This window comes from Sinocyclocheilus anshuiensis, unplaced genomic scaffold (assembly GCF_001515605.1).
Source record: "Sinocyclocheilus anshuiensis isolate Anshui unplaced genomic scaffold, SAMN03320099.WGS_v1.1 scaffold173, whole genome shotgun sequence".
Taxonomy (NCBI): domain Eukaryota; kingdom Metazoa; phylum Chordata; class Actinopteri; order Cypriniformes; family Cyprinidae; genus Sinocyclocheilus; species Sinocyclocheilus anshuiensis.
Window position 1 is genome coordinate 1,323,815 of NW_015536480.1, and position 23,769 is coordinate 1,347,583.

Genomic DNA, 23,769 nt, shown 5'->3' on the forward strand with positions numbered 1-23,769 from the left:
AGATCAGACTGTGTGAGAGATCAGACTGTGTGAGATCAGACTGTGTGTGAGATCAGACTGTGTGAGAGATCAGACTGTGTGAGATCAGACTGTGTGTGAGATCAGACTGTGTGAGAGATCAGACTGTGTGAGATCAGACTGTGTGTGAGATCAGACTGACATGTGTTAGCTCAGACTGTGTGTGAGATCAGACTGACATGTGTTAGCTCAGACTGTGTGTGTTAGATCAGACTGACATGTGTGAGATCAGACTGTGTGTGAGATCAGACTGACATGTGTTAGCTCAGACTGTGTGTGAGATCAGACTGACATGTGTTAGCTCAGACTGTGTGTGTGAGATCAGACTATGTGAGAGATCAGACTGTGTGAGATCAGACTGTGTGTTAGATCAGACTGACATGTGTTAGCTCAGACTGTGTGTGAGATCAGACTGTGTGTGAGATCAGACTGTGTGATAGATCAGACTGTGTGTGAGATCAGACTGTGTGTGTTAGATCAGACTGACATGTGTTAGCTCAGACTGTGTGTGTTAGATCAGACTGTGTGAGAGATCAGACTGTGTGAGATAAGACTGTGTGTGTTAGATCAGACTGACGTGTGAGATCAGACTGTGTGTGTGAGATCAGACTGACGTGTGAGATCAGACTGTGTGTGAGATCAGACTGTGTGTGTTAGATCAGACTGACATGTGTTAGATCAGACTGTGTGTGTCTCCACAGCCCCGCCGTACATTAAAGAGGTGCGGAGCTCCGAGACGCCGGTGGGACAGACTGGAGTCCTGCACTGTGAGGCGTCTGCGGTTCCTCAGCCTGAGTTTGAGTGGTACAGAGACGAGCGCAGGTCAGTCACCCAGAGAACACAGATTATTCCCAGAACATTCCCAAAACATGCACGATAGAATGCAAATAGAATGTAATACAAATAGAATGTTCTTTTTGGTTTGCAGATCATTCCCCTAACTTTTAGCTAACATTCTGCTAACATTTCTCTAACCTCTGTTCTCAATATCATTTCCTCTGCGGTACGTCAGTAATCATGCAGCCCATACAGCAAAAAATATATATTTTCTAATGTTTTTTTAAATATATTTCAATATATTTTTTTAAATATATTTTAAATATATAAATATAGTTTTGAAGCATTTAAAAATATATTTTGCCCTCCATATATTTTAGTCCAAGAAAATACATTCACATTTCACATTTGAAGAAAAATCCAGTAACTTTATTTTTTTACACAAACACATTTGAATGTGTTGTCAGTGATGTGTGTGTGTGTGTTTATCAGACTGTCCAGCTCTCAGAGCGTCAGTATTCAGATCAGCGGCTCTCGCACGCTGCTGGTGGTCGCTAACGTCACAGAGAACGATTACGGAAACTACACGTGTGTCGCCACCAACAGACTGGGAATCCACAACGCCAGCGTGTTCCTCTACAGTGAGACACACACACTCACACACACGCACTCACACACACGCACACACACTCTCAAACACACACTCACATACACACGCACGGATGTAGTTCAGCATGTTGACTAGCAGATGGCGCAGTTTACCAACATGTACAGCTAACCGACTCCCTCTCTCTCTCTCTCTATCTCTCTCTCTCTCTCTCTCTCTGTCTCTCTCTCTCTTTTTCTCTCTCTCTCTCAGAACCTGGCACTGGGCGGGACATCAACGCCTCAGGCTGCGTCTGTCAATCATTCTGGCTCCTCCTCCTGTCTGTTCTCTCGGCTCTTCTGAAGTGTTAATGTTCATCGCAGACGCTCTGAACGCGATCGATCGTCTCAGACTGTTTCCATCCGTCCATCCACGCTCACCGTTACGCCCCGGCAGGACGACCGTCTTATTATCAGGAAAAAATATGACATGGAGAAAAGAAAGAAGGTGCTCTTTTTAAGACAAGAATATTGCCATTTAACCGGTTCAAGCACTTAATTCCAGTGACGCCCGTCTGTCCGACAGTCTGAGTGCATGTGTGTGATTTACCACAGAAACCCAGAGCGAAATCATCTAGAAAAATGGTTAATTTCATTGTGTTTTCCCATAATACCCTGCAGCCTGTTCCGGAATCTGCCTAATGTACACTAATGAAGGAGCGCTAGAATCACGTAAGGTCATTTAGATGTGGTTTAGGACTAATGACTAGCAGAAGGGACTGAAACACACAGTATTTTCTGCTGAATCTTCAGGCTGCTGCTACGTCGTTCATGAAGATTCTCTGAGATCAGAACAATCATGCGATGTTCGAGACACTCACAGCCGTCAGTGTTTGTGATGATCGATCAGAGAATCTGTTCACAGAGGCAGAACAGACCCGCCCCCGTAAACCCCTCCCACATGTGTAGCCCCACCCACTTAATAATAAACCCCTCCCACATGTGTAGACCCACACACGTAATCCTAAACCCCTCCCACATGTGTAGCCCCACCCACGTAATCCTAAACCCCTCCCACATGTGTAGCCCCACCCACGTAATACTAAACCCCTCCCACACCAGGCGGATCTGCAGGTGTTTCTTCAGGGTTCCTGTGAAAACCTGGATTATTGTGAAAAACAATTCTTCTGGAGGGAAACCTGTAGAATGCTGTGAAATGATTTTTACCGTGTTAAAGCGTGTGAGATTAGTCCAAATACACGCGTGACCCTTGTGTCCAGACCCTCGTCTTCTGCGTGTCTGTGAAATCGTATGAACTCTGAATTGTACGACACCAATGAATGCTTCGCTTCGATCCGCTGCTCATCCCGTCGCGTCCGTCGTCTGTAAATATTCTTTTGAATCGAATGTCCTCACATGGAAACGAAACAAATCTTCGGTTCAGGTCTCTTCATAAGTAGTTAGTTATCTGCGGTGGCGCTTTGATGCTTCCTGTAACAAACTGAAATTAGATACTAAACAAAAGATTTTTAATACAAATATTTAAATATCTCGTTCTAAAACTATATTTACCTTTGTAGCGCTGCACTACTATTCTTATTTATAGAGACTGATTTCTGTTCATTAGTTATTATAATAGTAGTTGTACAGAAATGAGCTGAATCCACTGTCTGCCAAACGATTATAGAAAACGATATAAAAAAACTATTTTAGAGATGATTTACACTGAATCCACACACACGCGTTCGTTTTCTTTGTCGCTGATTTTGTGAAGCGTCCGTCCCTGATTTTCTTTTTTACCAGTGTTATTTCTTTTGAAGTTCTCAAAGAGCAGGTTGTGTGTACGCATTCATATATTAAAGACATTTCAAAAGTATTATGAATCCCTCCTGAGCTCTTCAGCCCTTTGATTGACAGCTCTCTCAGCCAATAGGCTTTCAGCGTGTGAGCTCTGATGCCTTGATTGGATGAACCGGCGTGTGGCTCGGCGGCTGGGTTTTAAGGGCTAGTCGTGTGTCTCCTGTAGTCCGCAGCAGCTCTCGCTCGTGCCCTGAACACCGTTATTTGGGTTTGATCCGATCCAAAGTCAAGCGTCCTGAAGTCCGGATCAGGACTCGAGTGTTTTCTGTCTGAATGCAGCTTCACTGCAGTGTGTGTGTTTAACAGTTACACTCAATGAGGATCAGCTGACTTTAATTTCACCGTGTTTAGTGTGTGTGAGTGAGAGTGTGTGTGTGTGTGTGAGAGAGTGTGTGTGTGTGTGAGAGTGTGTGTGTGTGTGTGTCTAAAACTATATTTACCTTTGTAGCGCTGCACTACTATTCTTATTTATAGAGACTGATTTCTGTTCATTAGTTATTATAATAGTAGTTGTACAGAAATGAGCTGAATCCACTGACTGCCAAACGATTATAGAAAACGATATAAAAAAGCCATTTTAGAGATGATTTACAAACACACTGAATCCACGCACACACGCGTTCGTTTTCTTTGTCGTTGAAATCGTGAAGCGTCCGTCCCTGATTTTCTTTTTTACCAGTGTTATTTCTTTTGAAGTTCAATCGTGATGCTCTGTAACATGACAAGAAAACTGGACGCCGTGTTTTTGTCGATCCTCTTTTGCTACGGGACGCTGGAGTCTCTAGAAAGGGATTTTCCGGCTCGTTCAACTGAGATCTTCATGAAAAGCAATGAACATTTTCTAACTGTGTTTATTTACTCTAAAATTACCGCAGTCATTTTTTAAACCCTTCTGCACTGTAAAGAGCTCATGAAGTGTTTAAAATGGAAATAACGTCATTTGAATTTGATGTATTTGAAAGTTGGTTTAAGGAAAAAAAGATTGTAATTTTTGGTGAGAAAACGATGCTTATGAACTCTGTTAATCGTGTAACATGCAAATAAATGAATATAAAGATTGTTAGATCTCCCTTTAAATGGCTTTTATTGTGTTTTTTATTCTGTTTGAAACTAAGTCTCTACTTTTCAGACACGTCATGAATTCCTTCTCAGAAGTCATTTCATAGAATGATTAAAAGGTTTTTTAATAAGTCTTTACAAGTGCACTCATACATAACTGCACACACATGCATAAACGCCTACAAACACACACTTTAAAATACTTTAATTTACTACGAAAATCATGTTTACCACAGGACCCAACTATTTTATACATAAACATCTCACACACACCCAAAAAACATTTTTGTATTTAAAAAAAAAAATAAAGCAAATAAAAGCTTTAGCTGTGCATTAACTCAACTTCAAACTGTAAAATTAGAGTTAATGTGGTTTTGGATTGTTTACCTTACCATATATATATATATATCTAGAGGAGTGAAATATGAATTTGTAGGTTAATGATTTATGGGAAAACTGATAAATTCAGACTTTTGCCCTGTAATTAATAATGGCATGTTAATTTGACAGTCATTTAATAGGTTATGTATTCTATAACAGATGTTGTTTCTGACAGCTGTGTTGTGGATATTCTGCTGGAGAATTAATTCTGTAGTTTATCTAATATTATCTCTGCTTACACAGACATTATGATATACTGCAGCTAATAAAGTAATCACAGTCTGGCTTTGTTTCACTTTCACACTGAATATCTTATAAACTCAGGTCTTCATAGTGACTGTTATAGTGAAATGTTCATTTCAACATCTGCAATAATGAAATAAAATCAGTGTGACGTCACAGTAGTGATGATTTAGAAGCCCGAAACTGGATTTTCTTTGAATCCTAACCTTTAAAAGCTTTAACAGATCATTCAGCGCTCACAGGTTGTGATTAATGTTGATCTGATGATCCTGCACTCGTGTAATTACTCATCAGAGCAACTCTTCACGAGATCAGGCTGAAAGAACGACGCGCGTCCTGAACATAATTGGCACATTTCTTTATTTTGAAAACGGACGAAACCATTTTCCACGATTTTACTCAGATTCAAACACACTTGAACAGAAAGCCTGGCGCTTTTTCTTTTTGTTGGATTTTCTCGATTTTTAACATCAGTGCAGCAATATCTCCAATGAAACGCTCATAACACCAAGGACAGTAAAAGAAGCCACATGTATTAGTTGGGTGCGTGTGAGAAGGTTCTCGTCTCTGGAGGAAGGATTCTCATGCGATGAGCTCCAGACGGATGGATGAAGAGATCGATCCGCACTGGAAAACTCCCTCCACACAGCAGAACAGAGAGGACAAACATAAAAACAGACCGTCTTCATCATCAAGAGCAGTCTGTCGGTTACTTATGCTTGTACATTTCACTGGTCGATGTTAAACGTTCTCCTCTTCGCCGGCGTCCTCTGCTGGTTTGGAGTCGTCGACAGCCTCTGCAAACACCAGAAGAAACCGCTTTCACTTCCAGACACACTTACAAACCGTCCGCTACAGAAGCACTGCGGCTCGCAGTTTTCTGTCAAGCTTCTAGTTTTATATGCATGTGTATATTGTTGCTAACTCAACTACTCTCTTATAACACCCTCGTAACGCATTCGGGTCTGTTTTGAACCAGAAGAGATGCATACATTTTGTTCCTTTACTAAAAATATGACATTTTTTAGAAATTTTTATAGAGTCCAAAATGACCCGAACACAAAACGTTTGACATTTTGTTTAAAATGTGTTCCTTTACTAAAAACTTTGGGTGATTTTGACCCGGGTATGTATGAGGTATCTAAAATACTTCTTGCCAAATTATCTATGAAGTTATATTAGTGTCAAAAACGGTTGTAAAATATATGTGTCCTTTTCCCCACATCTCACACACTTTTGGTAAATGTTGTTGATAAACGTGAAAATCACTATAAATCTGCTTTTATAGTGGAAAAAAGCTCTTTAGCTTTTGAAAAGACAACTGTTGACTGAAAGCTTCTTTGAAGAACCAAGGAACATCACACTTTTAAAAATAAAGTTTCCAAAAGGGAGTTTTCCCATTGATGCCATATAAGAACCATGTTGGTTCCCAAACCACCTTTGACTGTTCTTTTCCTCAGTGTGAAGAGCATTTTACTAATCTAAAGAACACTTTTTCCACTATAAAGAACCTTTTGTGCAATGGAAGGTTTACATGATTGTTAAAGGTTCTTCATGGAACCATCAATGCACAAAAAAACTGTATTTTTTAGAGTGTACAGCCTTCATGTTCATGATTCACAAGTTGTTTGCTCAGAATAGACGTCTACTCAATGGAGAAAGAGCATGTAGTTAAAAGAAACTAGCAGCAGGGGTTAAACTGATCAAACTAACCAACTGAACCTCTGGTTGATATAGTCTAGTAGGCTTGCTGTTTCAGATGTAGTTTTTTACCCTCCACACACTGATGATTTCAGAGCTCAAACTTTTTTTCGGACGCACCTTTTTTGTCTATTTGGTCGGTTTCCTGGCTCTCGGCGGCAGGCACATCGGCTCGTTTGGCTTCCTCCTCCTTCTGTGCGTTTATGTCGTCAGTGGGGTTCTCCGCCTCCTGCAGCTGCTCCTGCACCTCCTCTTTAGTGGGCGCGTCCGAGGGGGCGGAGTCAGTGGCCGTGGTGGGCGGGGCTTCAGCTGCAGGTGAGTTGGGCTGCTCGGCCGGTTTGCTCTCCTCTGCTGTTTCCATGGAAACCTCGGCAGGTTTCTCCTCCGATGGAGAGACTCGCTCCTCCTTCTCCTCGGCGGACTCGTCCGGAGCGGCGTCGTTCTCCTCGTCTTTCTCCTCGTCCTTCATCTTTTTCCGGGTGATGTGTCCACGGAAGCTGGCCTGGATCTTGGTGGCGGCCTTGTGGGCGTTTTCCTCCGGTTTGGTTCCATCCTGCTTGATCTCCTGATCAGCCTCTTCGTTCTTCTCAACCTGAGACCAGAAACACAAACACCATCAGTAACTCCAACACACTCACCGGAGACGCTCAAGTCAAGTCACCTTTATTTGTATAGCGCTTTATACAATATTGGTTGTGTCAAAGCAGCTTTAGAATGTCAAACAGGAAATAGTTTGTCAATAATGCAAGAAGACAATAACAGTCATTTTCCAGATAAAGTCAGTTCATTGATGATTCAGTGATGTCATCATCCAGTTCAGCTCACTCAGACACACACCGACTTCATAACACTTTTTTTCCATACTGTGGAAGTCAGTGAATTTTCATTTTTGGGTGAATGATCCATTTAAGCTGAAATAGAGTTAACTACTGAAGCCCGTTTAGTTAAGAAGTTAGTTAAGCATTAGTTTTTCTCATAATTCAGAGAATAAAAGTCACAGCTGCAAGATATAAACTCACAATTGTGAGAACAAAGTCAAAAATGTGAGATAAAAAGTCACAGCTACCATTTTTAATCCATGATGGGGGAAAAAATCAATTGTGAGATATCAACTCAGGATTCTGAGAAAAAAAGTCAGAATTGCAAGAAAAAAAAATCTAAATTGAAAGATATGCAAGATGCAAGATGAACTCAAACAAAGCCCGCAAAGCTCACAATCACCTTTTTTATCCGGTGGCAGAGACGGGCTTCCATAGAAGAGTGACCGCTGGAGCTAAGCTTGTGTAGAAACAACATGTTCTGACCAACTGACACACGGATCCAGAGCAACTGATCAGTTCGTTTTATGCATCAGAGGAACAGAAGCAATTATTCACATATTCACAGTGCCACGTTTATCAGACAGCTAGTTTAGGAAACAAGCTTGAGAGAAATGCAGTTTTGCGAGTGCATTGGTTCAGCGCTGGAGGAAGACACGTGTCTGATGCTACAGAGCCCCAGCGTAACTTCCCATCAGGCATCTGGACGTATGATTACAATGCTTTAATTGAATGAGCATTAGAGCATTTTAGACTGCGAGTGATTTTAATAGACGCTGCTACAATCCCACGATTACAAGCGTCTCAGTGCTGAGCGACATGAAGATCTGAGCGTCTCATCTTCACGAACAAGAGCACAAGTGCAAAAGAGTGTGTAGTTTCTAAAAACCTGATTCTTAGGAGGTGAATTGTAATTTTTGAAATGGCCATAATTATCCAGATGGATCTCGACACATTTATCACGTGATCTCAGATGTCTCCGATGGATGAACGCATCTGAGATGCAGGACTGAATCATCGCGTCATGCAGGACCCCACGTTCCCTGCTGAGACGCATCCAGACGTGATTAAAGCCATTAGCGCTGGAGTTCAGGCTGAGGTTACGTCTCTCAGGATCACACACACGTCTGATGTCCGTGTGTTTTCTGCTCTGGACCAACATCAAACATAAACGTTGTCATATCAATAATAAATATCAGCATAGCATGGCAAAGCTAAAAGCAAAGCACCTGTTAGGATAAGAAAGCGTGACATCTGACCGGAGAATCAGGGAGAAAGACTCAATATTTACCTTGTCCATCAGCGTCCAGTGAGGCTTTTGTCCACCGAGGGCCTTTTAATTTAATAGTGAAATGCGTCTAATGAAAAAAGCAATCATAAAATGAGAAAAAAACAATGTGTAAAGTGACATATAATGCATGACAAAAACATTCATAAAACAAAGTCAAAAGTAGCTTGAAGCATATCAAAATTAAAAAGTGTATAAACATAAAAGCAAAATTAAAATCTAGCGAACAGAAGCCAAATTAATGACATAATGCAACATGAAGGCAATTTCATTTGGAAACACTTTTTCATTTATATATGCAATCTGCAAATGGACTGCAGAAAATGATGTCATTTCTGCAAATGCATGAGGATTGATTCTGCTGCGGTTCAGGTGTTTGAGCGGCTGTTTATACGGCATCTGTTTTCTAATATTTTACCACATAACCTGTGGATGCAACTGTACTACAATCAATATCCATCAATAAACGCATCTCACACACACTATCACACATACACACTCACACACACGCACTCACGCACACACACGCACACACACTCACGTGCACACTCACACTCGCACGCGCTCACGCTCACACGCTCACATAGACACTCACGCACACACACTCACACGCACACACTCACACACACGCACTCACTCACGCTCACACACGCACACACACTCACGCGCACACTCACGCGCACACTCACACGCTCACGCACACATAGACACTCACGCGCACACACTCACGCATTCATTCACGCTCACACGCACACGCACACACACTCTCACACATAACACACTCACGCACGCACGCACTTCCCCTGTGTGTGTGTGTGTGTGTGTGATTGAGGTCACTCAGTGCGAGTCATTCTCGTGAGTCACATTCACACCACATATCATGACATTATCAGCTGATCTCTGAGGTGAAGCTCGTTAACGGCTCAATAAACGTTGGAACGAAACTAACAGTAGACTGCAATCTTTTATTTAAAAAAGCAATTAAAAATGGAAAATCCATTTGAACAGAGTTAAAATGATCTTCAGACGTGTTTGATGTGATTCAGTTTTTATGAGAGAATGAACACATTCCACTCTTAATAAATAATATTTCTGGCATCATTTCATATGCTTCATGACAGTAAACACAAGATGTTCCTGCCGTTTAAATGGACACAGTGACCAATCTCTTCATCAGGAAAAAGAGTGTGTGTCCAGTCGAGAAGATTGACAAGATTCACATTATCTGAAGGACTTAATCGAGGCCTGATCATAACTCACATTTATGAGGCCTTGACAGAGCAGCAGGTCGTCACACATCATTCAGTCTGAGCTCCGCTGTGGCCAGGAACGTAACGGGGTTATGGTTGCTGGGTTCAAAGGTCACGCTAAAACAAAAGCCTAAAGGCTTTGAAGTGACCGTCAGCGTCTAAAACAGTGACAACAAGAGAATCAGACAGAAATGAGCGGTTCTCAGATCAACTGGTTGTTCAAATGGAGACGAGCGAGATGTTCACACACAGATTGTGGAGTCATAGGAGCCTGTGGAGGAAATATTTCAGACCACAGCTCATCTGATTGAGGAAGCATTTGTGCATGTTAAATGCATAAAACGTGACTGAATGGAATGCTCTCTCAATAAATAATAATAAGAAATAAAATAACAATAAATAATGTTTAAAAAAAAAGAAAAGAAAAAGAAAATTATGCAGGATACATCAGCACAGAGTCTTGCAGCATTTGTGGAAGGAGCCACACCTTAAGACCACCCGCCCCCATGATTATGCACGCACTGTAGTATCTTAAAGAAGCGATCCAGGACCTCTGGCATGCAGAACCAGCTTTACAGTAAAACTGCATGTAAATTGCATTTAGCACCGCATTTTATTTATTTATTTTTTTTGGTGTGTTTGCATTGTTTTGCATAATTGGTTTAGTGAATGGAGTGCTAAAACAGTGCAGATGGTGAAAATAAACATTGGGTGCAATTCACTGGTGGTGAATTTCCCCCTCTGCGTCAGCCTTTTCATTCTCTTTTATTATTATTTTATTTCCTATCTTTCTCCTACTGCTGTTTTTCATCTCTTCCTTTCAATCTATATTTTACTTTCTCACACACGCACACACACACACACACACACACACACACTAAACCCACGACACACACACACTGGACATCTTCAGGTCGCGATTATAATTCACCTGCACTGACGTACTCTCCTGAATATCCCCGCGCCACTGAAGCGCGCTCAGGTCAATATTAGAACAGGAGAGCTGTGTGTGCGTGTTTCTGCAGGAGCTCGCCGTAAGACAGGACCACACCCTTCATCCTCCTCATGTCTCCCCGTCTGTCTCGGCTCAGACGCTCCGGTGATAGTAACGCTCGCGTCGCGCTCAATGGGGCGTAAGAACAAAAGAGACGCGGCACGCGCGGCTCCACCTGCGGTTTGCGTGAGTAAAGACAGTGAAGATGTTCAACACACGGATTCCTCGGCCTGCTTTCAAAGCGCCTTTACGACATTAAACATCAAACCTCCCATTCACTTTATAAGTCGGTAAAGCCGTTATATTCCGGAGACCCGCCCCGAGAGCAATCAGTGCTTCATCACATCCAACACACACAGCTTCACGACTACGCTCACATTAAACAGCATCAGACTCAAATACACCTGACTGACAGGTACAGCTGCTCAATCATTCTCACAGCGAGAGCCTCCAGCATCCGGTTACAGCGGCAAAAGTGCGAAGAATACAGATATTTACCGGCTTAGTTCTTCTGATACAGCACAGCATAATCGTATCCTTTCAGCGTCTCGCTCTGCTTCTTCCTTTTCTCTTCTCTCTCTCTCTCTCTCTTTCACTCACACACACACACACACACACACACACACACCGGCTGTATCAACAGCTGATGACTCTGATGCTTAAACTCATCACAGTTGAGCCTCAGTCGCACTGTCTGTCTGTCTGTCTGTCTGTGCTGCCAACAATGAGATAAATCCCACCCTATAACCCCCCGTCCCTCCCTCCCTCTCTCACGCCCCGCCCCGCCCTGACCACCCTCTGCATGAATGATTGAATAGAGGCGATCTGTCCGCTGCTGCTGCTTGTGGGTTAGTAGAGCTTTGTGCGGGACTGTGATGCAGGAACGGGCCACATTAAGGCTGCAGTGTACCTCCAGAGCGCCGTTCACATGATAACAGCTCTGAATTGCTCCTCGGGGCCCCTTCTCTCCGGCTGTCGGTGGTTCTTGAGCAGCCGATTCCTCCAGGACTCTTTCGGTCCCCAGCAGAACATCTTCATCAGAGCTGCACGCTGTTCTCGAGACGCTAAAACATCTTCTTCTTGTTCTTCTGCGTCTGTGAAGGTCAACCCACCCACGTGTTCAAACACTGATTCACTTCCCCTCACAACAGCACCTCTGAAACACACACATTTAATGCTATACACCAACAGCTTCACAGAATTAGACAGATAAATAGTGTTGTAAATTCATCAATTATAGAAGAGAGGAAACTCATTAGCAGGGAAATCAATGGCAGAATCAATCAGGTACATCGATGAGGGGCTGCATGAATGATGTCGACTGATTCTCGGTGATTCACGCCTTCGTTTGCTGTCGGTTTAACTGGAAAGCCGTTATCTCTGCATGAGGTCTCCACGTGCATCTAAAGAGACGTCCTGGTCATTTTAGGATCCGTCCCACAAACTGACATCAGTACAAGAGGTCAGAGATGCAGAGGTCACAGGTCAGCATCCTGAATTCAAGATCCTCTAACGAGATGAATAACAACGAGCAGTAAACAGTAAAACTGTTTGCACTACAAACCAGTGTGTTCATAATTAAGATAATACATTAAAATAATATGGTAAGACACACCAATTTGCAATATCAAGCAGCAAAACCAGCTGTTTTGCACAGCTAAAAATAGCTGGAAGCGGATGAAACCGGAAGCCAGACACATCAAATGTATAACCCCCCCCCCGCCCATAAGGTGGATAGCTAAAAACAATAGACAGTTCATCAATTAAAGAGAAGTCTTACAGCCAACAGATCTACTTTATGATGATATAATTACTGATGGATCTCAAGGTGGAACAGGAACAGCTTAGGTTTAGGGTTTGACACTCACAGTCCTGAAAGCTGAGGTTGATCAGAAGGATCTGCGACACGCCGCTGGAGTCATAAAGATGTACTCCACTCGCAGCAGAGCTTAAGTTGTTGGTTCAGATGTGAGATGAAGCTCCTGTGGTTTCCTTCATGAGAGAAGAGCACGGATTAGCCACGTATCAGTCACAAACTGAATAATCCATACTACGTTTTATTCCATAATAAAGATAAATGAAATTTATGCAGCACTGCTTATACAGGCAGCAGCTTGTATGTGAAATGAATACATATGGAAAATGTTAAATACAAAACACACAATAGAGCATATGTGTGTCCTCATGAATATTCATGAGCAGTGTGTGCCATGTGTTATAATAAACACCCTTTCTTTGACATGTGATGAAGATCTCTGTCCTGTCAGGTGTTTCAGCTCAGCGTTGTGTGTGTTTGATGGTGTTTGTGCTACAGGTGTAACAGTGTCTCAGTAATCAGTGCGACGGATCGTGAACGATGCTTTCCTCTGAGACTGCAGTGCATTTGCATTTTGCTGATTCGGATCTTGTGTGTGTGAGAGTGTGTGTATGTGTGTGTGTGTGTGTGTGAGAGAGAGTGTGTTTGTGTGAGAGTGAGAGAGTGTGTGTTTGTTTGTGTGTGTGTGAGTGTGAGTGTGAGTGAGAGAGGGAGCGGATACCTTCAGTCTGCATCAGACACCTTAAACGAACTGCACCTCCACCCCCGATCAGACCGGCAACTGTTGCCAAGGCAACCACACGGAAACAGCATCCTCTGACTCCAGCTGACGGAGAAACTCCATCCATCTCTCCCTCTAGTGTGTGTGTGTGTGAGACAAGACCCCACAGATGCCGCTGATGCTCCGTCTCCATGGCAACAGGCCAGAGCGGATGACTAACACACACACACACACACACTCGTGTGGATGATCAGAGAGGTGCGACTCACACTGGGCTGTAAGATATTTGTCAAAGCATCAAAAAAACCTCCTCACAATGGTTTCACATCCACTAAAGGTCCTGGAGGATCGGGATGCTGGGCAGGAAAAATCAGAACCAATAATGAACCGATCACACTGATAAAAGACATCAGCCCAAGAAAATAAAACCATTAGCAGTTTTCCTTTGATCATCCCCATAATTCATCACGTCATGTGAACGAAAAAAGCAAAAATATGCCAATAAATGATGTGACATGACGACCATCTCAATAAACTCACTTTCCCTCTACACAAAAGATTCAGATCAGGGACTTGTGTGTTTAATTTAAACGCTCTTTATTTATATTTTGTTCATTATACTACAATATATTTGACCTTAATACTTAATACTATAAAAAATTGTGAAAACAGTTAAACCCTGTTTAGCGAGTTACAAACATCCTGCATTCAAAGCTATTATAGAGGATCAACCTGCTGTACAGTGCATGGAAATGAATGAACATGGTCGTATTTCAGCATTAACTGAAAGCTTTCTCGTTAATTAAACAGCTGAAATCAGCAGCGTCACCGTCAGTAATAAAGCCTCCAACAGGAATGGAGAAAATGCCAGAAGAAGCAAACAGCGACAGACTTACAGATGCTCACATTGTTCTATGATGGTTGTTACATGAGACATGGATCAAAGATAATGTTAAAGTTCATAATGTTAAAGTTATATTTCATATTTATCTAAACAAACAGGATCTGTACATCAGAGTAACAACCACACACACATCAGATCTCAGCCAATCAGAACGCTCGAATCTCTCCAGAGAGTGATCATGTGACCGTCTGAGGTGAAGCTGTATGTAGATTCACTGATGTCCAGTCAGCTCCGCTTCAATAGTCATTTAAGCCAGATTACAGTAACAAAGTCCATTAAACAATGTCATAAATTACCAAAATCACCCACTCAAACAGGAAGTCTCATCAGCGCAATGATGTCTGGGGTTTAGTAAACTTTATCCATGCAAAACACACACACACACACACACACACACACACACAGAGGAGTCGTTGGTCTAACACTGTGACTCGGTGAAGGTGTGTTCATGCGGTTTCTCATGCATGTAGTCGTCCTCATATTCAAAGTCCTGAAACAAACACCACAGTCACATTTATTTCTACAAAGCTCTATACAGATCGTCTCAAAGCAGCTTCACAGAAATAGAGAGAAATATAACAGTGTTAATGTTGCAAAATTCATCAATTATGAAACTGCAGAACACAACAGAGCACAAGAGTCAGTTCCAGATGAACAAACTCCATTTATTTTCTCTAAGGAAACTGATTTTTAACAATAACAGATCTTTACAGACAGGCCTGTTGTGAGCACCAAGGATGTTCTCATCTGTTTGCATGAATTTAACTTATTTTTTTAAATAATCATGCTTAATAGCAGAATTCATGGTGAAAAACTACATTTCCCATGATGCTGTACAGAAATATTCCACCAATCAGAGAGTAGCAGTGAACAAAGCAAGAGATATCTAGCTCCGACCCACTAATTAATCAAGTCTCTCTACTCTCTCAAATTCCTTAAATATTTGTGTATACATGCCTACTCGGCAATTAACTTAAAATATAATGTTTCTATAGATACAACCAACAATTTAAATGTAATAGTTTAGTCATTTTTATTTCAAGTCTAATTCGCAATGCTTCATGGGATTGTAGTTCTTTCCCTCACCAAAGCTATTAAGCTCACAATCTTTGTCTTTTTGTTTGATTTCCATTTACTTTTTGCTTCAAATCAAAGTTTGTAATGTTGTGATTCTCCTCGTGTCTGATTGGTTTGGTTCATGGCTCACAACGCTTTTACGAAGACTTTTTAAAAATCCTTATGGGAACAATACTTCTGGAAACAGCGCTGCTGAAAACATTGGCAGCATTAATGCACTCTATAGTGTCATAATTCAGTTCAGTGTTGATTCAGATCAGTTCAATAACAGTGTCAGTGTTGCAAAGTTCATCAGTTATGAACACATCAGTTTTTAAGTCTGAATAAACACTACAATCCAACAAACACAGACACGTTTATCATCTAAATATCTCGTCCACACTACAGAGGGTCGTTCACCTTAAAGTAGCAGCAGCACGGGGTGTGTTTCTGTTGCGTCTGGCCATAGAAACGCTCATCACTGTGAACAGATGCAGTCATTACTCACATATAACACCACTCTGAACCGCTGGTTTCATCAGTTTCTTACCCAGAGGCCTCCTCGATGGACGAGTGATGGGCCGCGGGACTCTTCTCTGACACGGACCAGCACGGACACAGGATTCGACCCAGCAGCACCAGCGTGATGATTCCTGACGGCACCAGAACAAACACCAGCAACACGCCGACATCCGTGAACGCCAGCGAGCGTCCTGACGGAAACACAGACGGCACACGCTCAACATGCAGTAAAACAAGATTATACTGTGTCCGGGTGAATCTCAGGAGGAGTGTCCAGGTCATATTTCATTTCCCCCTATTAAAAATAAAACCAGAATTAAAAAAAAAAAGCCTACTTTTTATTTTTGGATGCATTGTGACATTATATTCATGACAATTAAACACATTTCCTCCGAATTCTCCTCAGTGTAATGAAAATCACAAGCTCATTACGGCACATGTACATTACTGAATAAAATCCAGTTCACTTTAACAAATATTATAATGCATACTTAAGTGTCATCAATGAAAATTTTTTGGGTCAACCCTTTATTTGTATAGCACTTTATACAATACAGACTGTTAAAGCAATAGTGCAGCCAAAAATAAGAATGTGCTTATTTAAGAGTTTGTTTCTTCATTTTAACAGACGTGGTGAAATTTAGCATTACTTCCCTTGTGAAGCCAAAAGCTGTGTGTTTATAAGATAAAGCCCATAATAACGCTTCCTCCAGTGAAAAAGTGCATCTGCTGTTGTCTCTCACATCAAAACCCAGCCACATATGTGTTTAGAGCTGTTTAAACGCTGCTTGATCTGTGCAGATTTCTCTCCTGACTCACACCAGAACACTTTTTCACTGGAGGAAGCGTTATTATGGATTATGGACTCAATGTATTTTAGTTAAAAACGTCTTAATGCTGGATTAGTTTCAGCTTTTGTCTTCTCCAGATGTTAACTGATGGACTGGAGTGCTGTGGATTACTTGTGGATTATTGTGATGTTTTTATCAGCTGTTTGGACTCTCATTCTGACGGCACCCATTCACTGCAGAGCATCCATTGCTGAGACACTGATGCAATGCTACATTTCTACAAACCTGATGAAGAAACAAACTCATCTACATCTCATATGACCTGAGGGGGAGCACATTTTCGGCACGTTCATGTTTATATTAACTATTCCTTTAAAGCAGCATCACATGAATAAACAGGAACATTTTTTAATTTACTTTAGTTCGATTTAGTTCAAATGTGCTTAATTCTCAAGAAAACAGTGCCACAATGCTAAAAGACTGAATCCAAACAGGCAGATTGAGGGGTGAAACGTGACCTGCACGTGTTCAAGAGATCCTCCTCTGAGCTCATGATCATGTGTGTCGGCTCACTCTGCGGTGTGACTGTGAGGACGGTCTGGGCCGGGTGTCCGTGGACATCAGGAGGGTTGCGTACGGCGCAGGTGTATGTGCCGTTATCAGTGAGCGAGGCGTTCAGCAGCTGGATTGATGCTTCGCCGCGCGACGGGCTGCCGACCCACTTCACACGACCCTTAAAATAATCCTCATTCGGCAGGTACGCTTGAGACGAGAAGTGAAAGAACTGCAAAGAAACAGATCATGGCCTCAATACCAACATGTTTTTCATATTCTGCAGATGATTCTGTTATGAGCCTGCAGTGCTGATGAGAGACACACTATTCTCTGGAGTGAAGTGTGATTCAGAACCAGAAAATCACTGCCAGACAGTACTACATTATTTCTCTAAACACCTAACTAAATACTAGAATACAAACAAGACGACATAAAAAACTCACAAGGACTTTAATGAAAGAATCAGTGATAGATTAAATGAAAGGATCTGAATGAGCCGATTCAGAAAGAACAGTGGTGTTCACAACACAATGCTCCATTTACATGTGGGGTTCACTGGAAACACCAAACCATCCTGAGAACAGCTGAGCTGATGTTACACTGCTGAAATAAACCAGTCGTTTTACTGCACAACCACGTCTCACACTGCACGAGTGTTGGCTCGCATCGCTGTCTGCTGCATCATTCACAGCTTTATGAAGTCACTCCTGATGGATGCTGTGGTCTCACCACAGAACACACATCCTACTCATGTGACTTCCCGCGGCCTGAGTGACTCCTGACCAGTGATTCATGCATTATGAACTCAAAGTCTTAAGATCTACTCACCAGTATGGCAGGACCACCGCTCTCGTGTCTGACGGTCCAGTCGACGGACATGAGGCTGGTGATGGAACTGGAGGAGGTGAAGGAGCAGGACAGGGTGACGGTGGCTCCTCTGACCACGCTGATCTCTGCTGGAGCCTTTACGGAGATACTACACACGCTCCTCAACAGCACTGACACAGAGACATCAGTAAGGATAGGTGTTCACTCAATGTCTGCACACTCACTGCACACCTTCTGTGTTTGCACACTCACGGCACACACTCGATGTTCACACACTCACTGCACACATTCGGTGTACACACACTCAAAGTAAAGACTTACTGAGCACACTCATTGCGCACACACACACACACTCTCTCATTGCCATGTGTGGCTGTAAGGTCTGAGTTTTGTTGCATCACTCATTCTCAGTGTAGTTCTGTCATTAGTGTATATTGTTATGCTGTAAACGGTGATGACAGATACCTGTCATATCTAATGTTCAGTTCCTCAGAACAATAAAAGTCATAAACTGCAAATTCTCTGATATCATATCAAACACTAGAGCTGTAAACGAGTGAACATAGTTAAATCTCAGTTCACTAGACTGACTAGACTCAGTTACGTAACAGGGGTCAGCTGTAAGAAAAAACATCCACTACTGTGTCTTTATAACTAGCAACTCACCAAGGAATAATTAGTCATAGTTTTTGGATTTAAATTAGACCAATCTATTTATGTAATTTACTTTAAAAAGTTATGACTAGTCTTACAGAAAAAAAAGCATTGCTATCTTCCAAGACTAGTCAGCTCATGCATCTGCAATACGAGCAGAACCAGAAACACAGATGACTGAAGAGCCAGTGAGTAAAACAGCATCAATGTGTGTAAGAGCTTCAGATCATCGGATGACGTCACTTCTGGGACGAGCCGTGATCTCACAGCGTGACGTCACATGTCTCATCTCATCTAAACTCTAATAATACGTGTGTGTAAAGTCTTTTGATATGACCTTCAGTATCAGGAAATTCAGTGTAAAAGCTAGTGATGTTCAAATAAGAATCACAAGTGACAGTAAATGAAATTAAGTGGGATTTTAAAACGACGTGTATGATGATCATAAAAACAGATACTCCCTTACAAACATCTCGATATTTTCTAGTCCTTTTTATTTAATATTGATGGAGACAAAGTAATGGCAAAAGCTCGTTCCGATTAAAATCATGTAAATAAAAAGACATCAGTGGCATTTTAACTGTTGAAAAATACAATCATATGAACTGAATGCTAAGATTTATATAACTAGACATTCAGTTGACTGCAGGATTCAGCGCAATCGTCGGTGGTTGTCACATATTGATATTTACACACGGCAGATGATTGACAGCTCGTCTTTTCACACACACACACACACACACACACACACACACACACACACACAGAGACAGAAAGCAAAACAAACTCAACGGATCTCAAATGACACATTTATAGTCCTTCTGAAGCAATAAACTCCCTCAAACCCGTTTATAAAATACGTTCAAACAGTTTATTATCCCGTTTCAAACTGACCGAATTAAAAACTCCCAGAACTCACCGAAACCGACGACAAGACACGATAAACCTCCTTTAAACGAGCTTCCGTTCACATCCATGACAAATAACTGGACATATATGATCACATGCGAGGGACTATGAGTGAGTATCAGCAGATATCTGAGCAAATATGAGTCGCGTTTATGTCGCTGGTTTGTATTTGTCCTCCATGTTTGATACCTGCCGAACAGGTGAGACCGGAAGTTACACCACTGACTGAAAACCAGCCCAAAATCACTATCACTGTCACAACACCTGTTAAGCTCTTAAAACTCAGTATTAAACACTTTACACCCAGTGCACATATGCATGTGCTACTTCATAATTTATATCACATCAGTTATGATATAGGCTATGAGTTCAGTTATGATACATCAGTGTGATATAAACTCTCTCTGTGTGTCTGAGAGGATTTTATGTCAGATTATGTTGACAATCGATCACATTTTCATTAAATCAATTGAATGACAGCTATTTGAGCTCAGATAAATCGAAGAACACTAGAGGGCGCCGATGCGCTTCAGGGACTCCAGTGTCACTATAATGACAGCATGAACAAACCACAGCATACAACTGAACACATTCTCTCGAATCAACAAGCATTTGTTCACTCTCGCATCCATTTACACAGTAGTGTCTGAGTGTGTATAGGGTTTTCTACACTGGTGGGGACTTAAACCTGAATACACACAGACTCATGGGCACTCGTGTCACTGTGGGGTCCTAAATTGAGGTCCCCAGGGGTACAGAAGCTTATAAATCATACAGAATTAGTTTTTTTGAGATTGTAGGAAATGCAGAAAGTTTTCTGTGAGGGGTAGGTTTAGGGGTAGGGTTCCTACCCCTCACAGAAAACTTTCTGCATTTTTAGATTTTCAAAAAAACACCATTTAGTATGGTTATTAAGCCTTTTGAATTACACACACACTCACACACACACACACACACACACACTCGCACACGCACACTCAGACACACGCACACTCACACACACACACTCGCACATGCACACTCAGACACACGCACACTCACACACACGCACACACACACACACACACACACACACACACACACACACACTCCAGAAAATCTGAGTGTGAGTGAGTGTGTGTGTGTGAGAGTGTGTGTGCGTGTGAGTGTGTGTGTGTGAGTGTGAGTGTGAGTGTGTGTGTGTGTGTGTGTGAGTGTGTGTGTACATGTGTTGATATAGATGTGAAATAGAATATAGAATAAGAAATAATATAGATATTTGTATCTACAGATCATCAGATCGAGTTTCTCGAATGCTGCAGGATCTTTTCATTAACTTCACTTTATTTTTTCTTTTCAGTGCTGTAAGTCTAAAGAAAGACATCATCCTTTTAGAGCTTTTGGGGGTCACAGTAGAAATAAAATAAAATTCTATTATCTCACAGAAACATTCGTATCATAAACAAGCAAGAGAAGACGATTTGATGGTCTGAGCGATGCAGAAGGTTTTCATATACAGTATATATATTTCATATATTTGAGTTTAATGAGTTTAATGAGGAGCCTGAAGAGTTTCTCAGAGAAATGAAGCAGATGATAAAACAGAGCAGAACAAGAAGAACAAGAGAATTGAAAGGCGTTTGAGGTTTCCTCTTCCTGTAAAGAAACTCAGAGACACACAGAGAGACAGAGACGCTGCATGTGAGACCGTTTCACATTCACTTAAGGACATTAAATCATCAGAAACCATGATTCTCATCAGCTTCATGTGTCTGCTGCTCGCCGCGGCTGTGAATCCAGCTCAGAGTCAAGGTGAGATCAGTTCACCCTTCATCTGCATTTATTATCTGAGCTGATGAGAACGAACGCTTCACGTGATGTTTCACGGTTCTTATGTTGTTTGCTCATTTAATCTTTTTTGTCAAAGAAATACACGAGATCAAATCAGATGGTGTCGTTATCCTTTGCTCTGGAGGTGTCGCTGGTACAGTAAAGTGGGTTAAGGACAAAAACGATATTGCAGGCCAAACCAATGCAACCCTTGAAGTTAAAGCTGAACAGGGAAGAGTTGAAGGATTCTACAGCTGTACATATGGCGATATAACGCATGTGTTCTACCTCAGAGTAAAAGGTGAGGAGCCTTCGTCCTGAAACACACGTCTCTTCATCACACAGACACGGTTTTTCACCCAGAATCAGAATGTGCATTATAATAATACTAATACTAATCCTCTCACTCTTTCTCTCCGGCAGTGTGTGAGAACTGCTATGAGCTGAGCAGGTTGAAGGCCACGGCCCTCATATTTGGTAATTTACTGATCACAGGACTAGTTATTCTCATCGTCTTCATCTTTGCTAACAAGAACTCTGGCGGCACACACAAGAGAGGTACAGTAAATATACCACATCACCTGTGATCTCACTCCAAAACCCAATCAGTCTACGGGACACTTCACACGTTTACAAACCAGTTCAACACTAAACTCAACCAGACACATTCCTACAGTAATACCAGAGTGCAATACATTACACATCTAAAGAACGAAATACTCCTAAAACTACTGGATGCAGCGGAACACCTACACAGCGTTAGTCTTTCAACTTCATTCTCATTTCTACAAAACTGAGGAATAATGCTGTGCTGTAATGAAAACGAGAAACACTCCTGCTTTATAAAGACATTTACAGAAGCACACAGTGTGAGATTTGAGCTGTTTTTAGCTCATTGTTTTGTTGCTAGTGTGATGAAGAATGACTTGATCTGAGTCTGTATTTTGGCATTTTGGAAAAAAAGATTTTTAGAATACAAAGATTATGGGAGCGTCTTTTATAAGAAAATACTGTTTCAGTCTTTCCACTTCAAAATGTCAAGTTTAATGTGTTGCTAGTCGTTTTTTGTAACTGTTTGAAGGTCAGTCCTACAGTAAATGTGTTTCAGAACTCTGATTGTAAAAACAAATGTTATTGTTTTATTTCTTTTAATTCACAGCATCAAATTTGCGATCAGAAAACCCTCCTCAGCCTCCAAACCCGGACTATGCGGTATGTATGGGAACCTTCTTACATGCTATTAATGATTAGTTGTGCCATTAGTCATTAGTTGTGATTGGTCAGTATCTCAGCGTTCCAGTGTTGCTATAGTAACCTAGATAACTAGATCTGCTAGTGACGACATCAGTGTGATCGAGTGAAGGATGTTTTGGAGCTGCTGGGCTTCCGTGAATAGAGTTGCTCTACTCTACACTGCTTCAGGTGATTCACTCTAAACTTTCTGACCGATTTGATGGTGTTTGTGTTGTTTTCCAGCCTCTGGATCCAAAGACGCGCAACAATGCAGTGTACTCGGGAATCAGATAGATGCTGTTCAGACAGCTGCACAGTAAATCAAACTCTGGTGATTCATAGCGTCTCGTACTCGTTTGTTCCACAGTAAAGCTTTATATATCATTGATGTTGATGTGGAAAGTTGTGCTCAGAAACATCGGAAACTCGTGATGTCAAATACTGTGCTTTCTGTTCGGAGACCGTGTGCTTTCATGCTTTTATGCTCGTAATCTTGTTATTCTCACAGTTCATACGAACTTTTCATGTTCTGATGTGCAAGCGTCTCATTTTTTAATCTTAGACTTTTATCTCGTACAGAATGATTTAACTCAACAGCTGAATGAACCAGGTTGAGGTTTTAATGATGCAGCTGCTGCACTGAGAAAATAAAAATGACAAATAAAGATGATTTTGTGTAAGTTGTGGAGTATTGATTGGAGCTTTATAGTTTATACAATTATTGGTAACACTTTAGAATAATGCTCCGGCTCAAGCTTTACCTTTTTAACTTGTTTTTCACTTTAAAATAATGATAAGTTAATAAATAATTGAATACGTTTTTAGACGTTACTGTTGTGATTAGTAATTAATTGGTTATTCTTTATTAATTGGTCATAGTTCGCAAGCAGTTCTCAATGAGGATATTTTTTTTTAGTAATTATAAAATATCTAATAAGGAACTACCTTTGTCCTAAATTTGCTACTACTTACTGCTTAGTTAATCTTGCTTCTCTAT

General features: G+C 41.4%; 4 protein-coding genes across 10 annotated transcripts in view; 2 read left to right on the top strand and 2 right to left on the bottom strand.

The window, feature by feature from the left end:
* Window positions 1-2,890, top strand: part of lsamp (limbic system associated membrane protein) — a 181,229-nt gene extending 178,339 nt beyond the window's left edge. For both annotated transcript variants that reach the window (XM_016471433.1, XM_016471351.1), the window contains 3 exons: window positions 720-840; window positions 1,288-1,436; window positions 1,655-2,890. In XM_016471433.1, the coding sequence (XP_016326919.1) occupies window positions 720-840; window positions 1,288-1,436; window positions 1,655-1,752 (368 nt within the window). In that variant the 3' untranslated portion in view covers window positions 1,753-2,890. The remainder of the gene's footprint in view (window positions 1-719; window positions 841-1,287; window positions 1,437-1,654) is intronic.
* A 1,865-nt stretch (window positions 2,891-4,755) lies between these two features.
* On the bottom strand, window positions 4,756-11,677 carry gap43 (growth associated protein 43). Of its 6 annotated transcripts, none has more exons than XM_016471798.1 (6): window positions 11,473-11,677; window positions 9,991-10,138; window positions 8,734-8,800; window positions 7,846-7,902; window positions 6,745-7,216; window positions 4,756-5,720 (listed from the first exon to the last, which is right to left on the bottom strand). In XM_016471798.1, exons 3-6 carry the CDS (start codon window positions 8,740-8,742, stop codon window positions 5,665-5,667), a joined length of 594 nt encoding a protein of 197 aa, XP_016327284.1. In that variant the 5' UTR covers window positions 8,743-8,800; window positions 9,991-10,138; window positions 11,473-11,677; the 3' UTR covers window positions 4,756-5,664. The 6 variants fall into 6 exon arrangements, with proteins under 6 accessions (XP_016327284.1, XP_016327135.1, XP_016327351.1 ...); XM_016471649.1 differs by lacking the exon at window positions 11,473-11,677 and adding an exon at window positions 10,912-11,341; XM_016471865.1 differs by lacking the exon at window positions 9,991-10,138.
* A 2,419-nt stretch (window positions 11,678-14,096) lies between these two features.
* Window positions 14,097-20,024, bottom strand: LOC107676814 (myelin protein zero-like protein 3). The gene is made up of 6 exons (XM_016471529.1): window positions 19,741-20,024; window positions 18,168-18,337; window positions 17,358-17,568; window positions 16,022-16,184; window positions 15,892-15,952; window positions 14,097-14,905 (listed from the first exon to the last, which is right to left on the bottom strand). Exons 1-6 carry the CDS (start codon window positions 19,796-19,798, stop codon window positions 14,834-14,836), a joined length of 735 nt encoding a protein of 244 aa, XP_016327015.1. The 5' UTR covers window positions 19,799-20,024; the 3' UTR covers window positions 14,097-14,833.
* A 1,421-nt stretch (window positions 20,025-21,445) lies between these two features.
* On the top strand, window positions 21,446-23,542 carry LOC107677251 (T-cell surface glycoprotein CD3 epsilon chain-like). The gene is made up of 5 exons (XM_016472120.1): window positions 21,446-21,521; window positions 21,637-21,840; window positions 21,963-22,097; window positions 22,699-22,751; window positions 23,016-23,542. Exons 1-5 carry the CDS (start codon window positions 21,458-21,460, stop codon window positions 23,064-23,066), a joined length of 507 nt encoding a protein of 168 aa, XP_016327606.1. The 5' UTR covers window positions 21,446-21,457; the 3' UTR covers window positions 23,067-23,542.
* The last annotated feature ends 227 nt before the right edge of the window (window positions 23,543-23,769 follow it).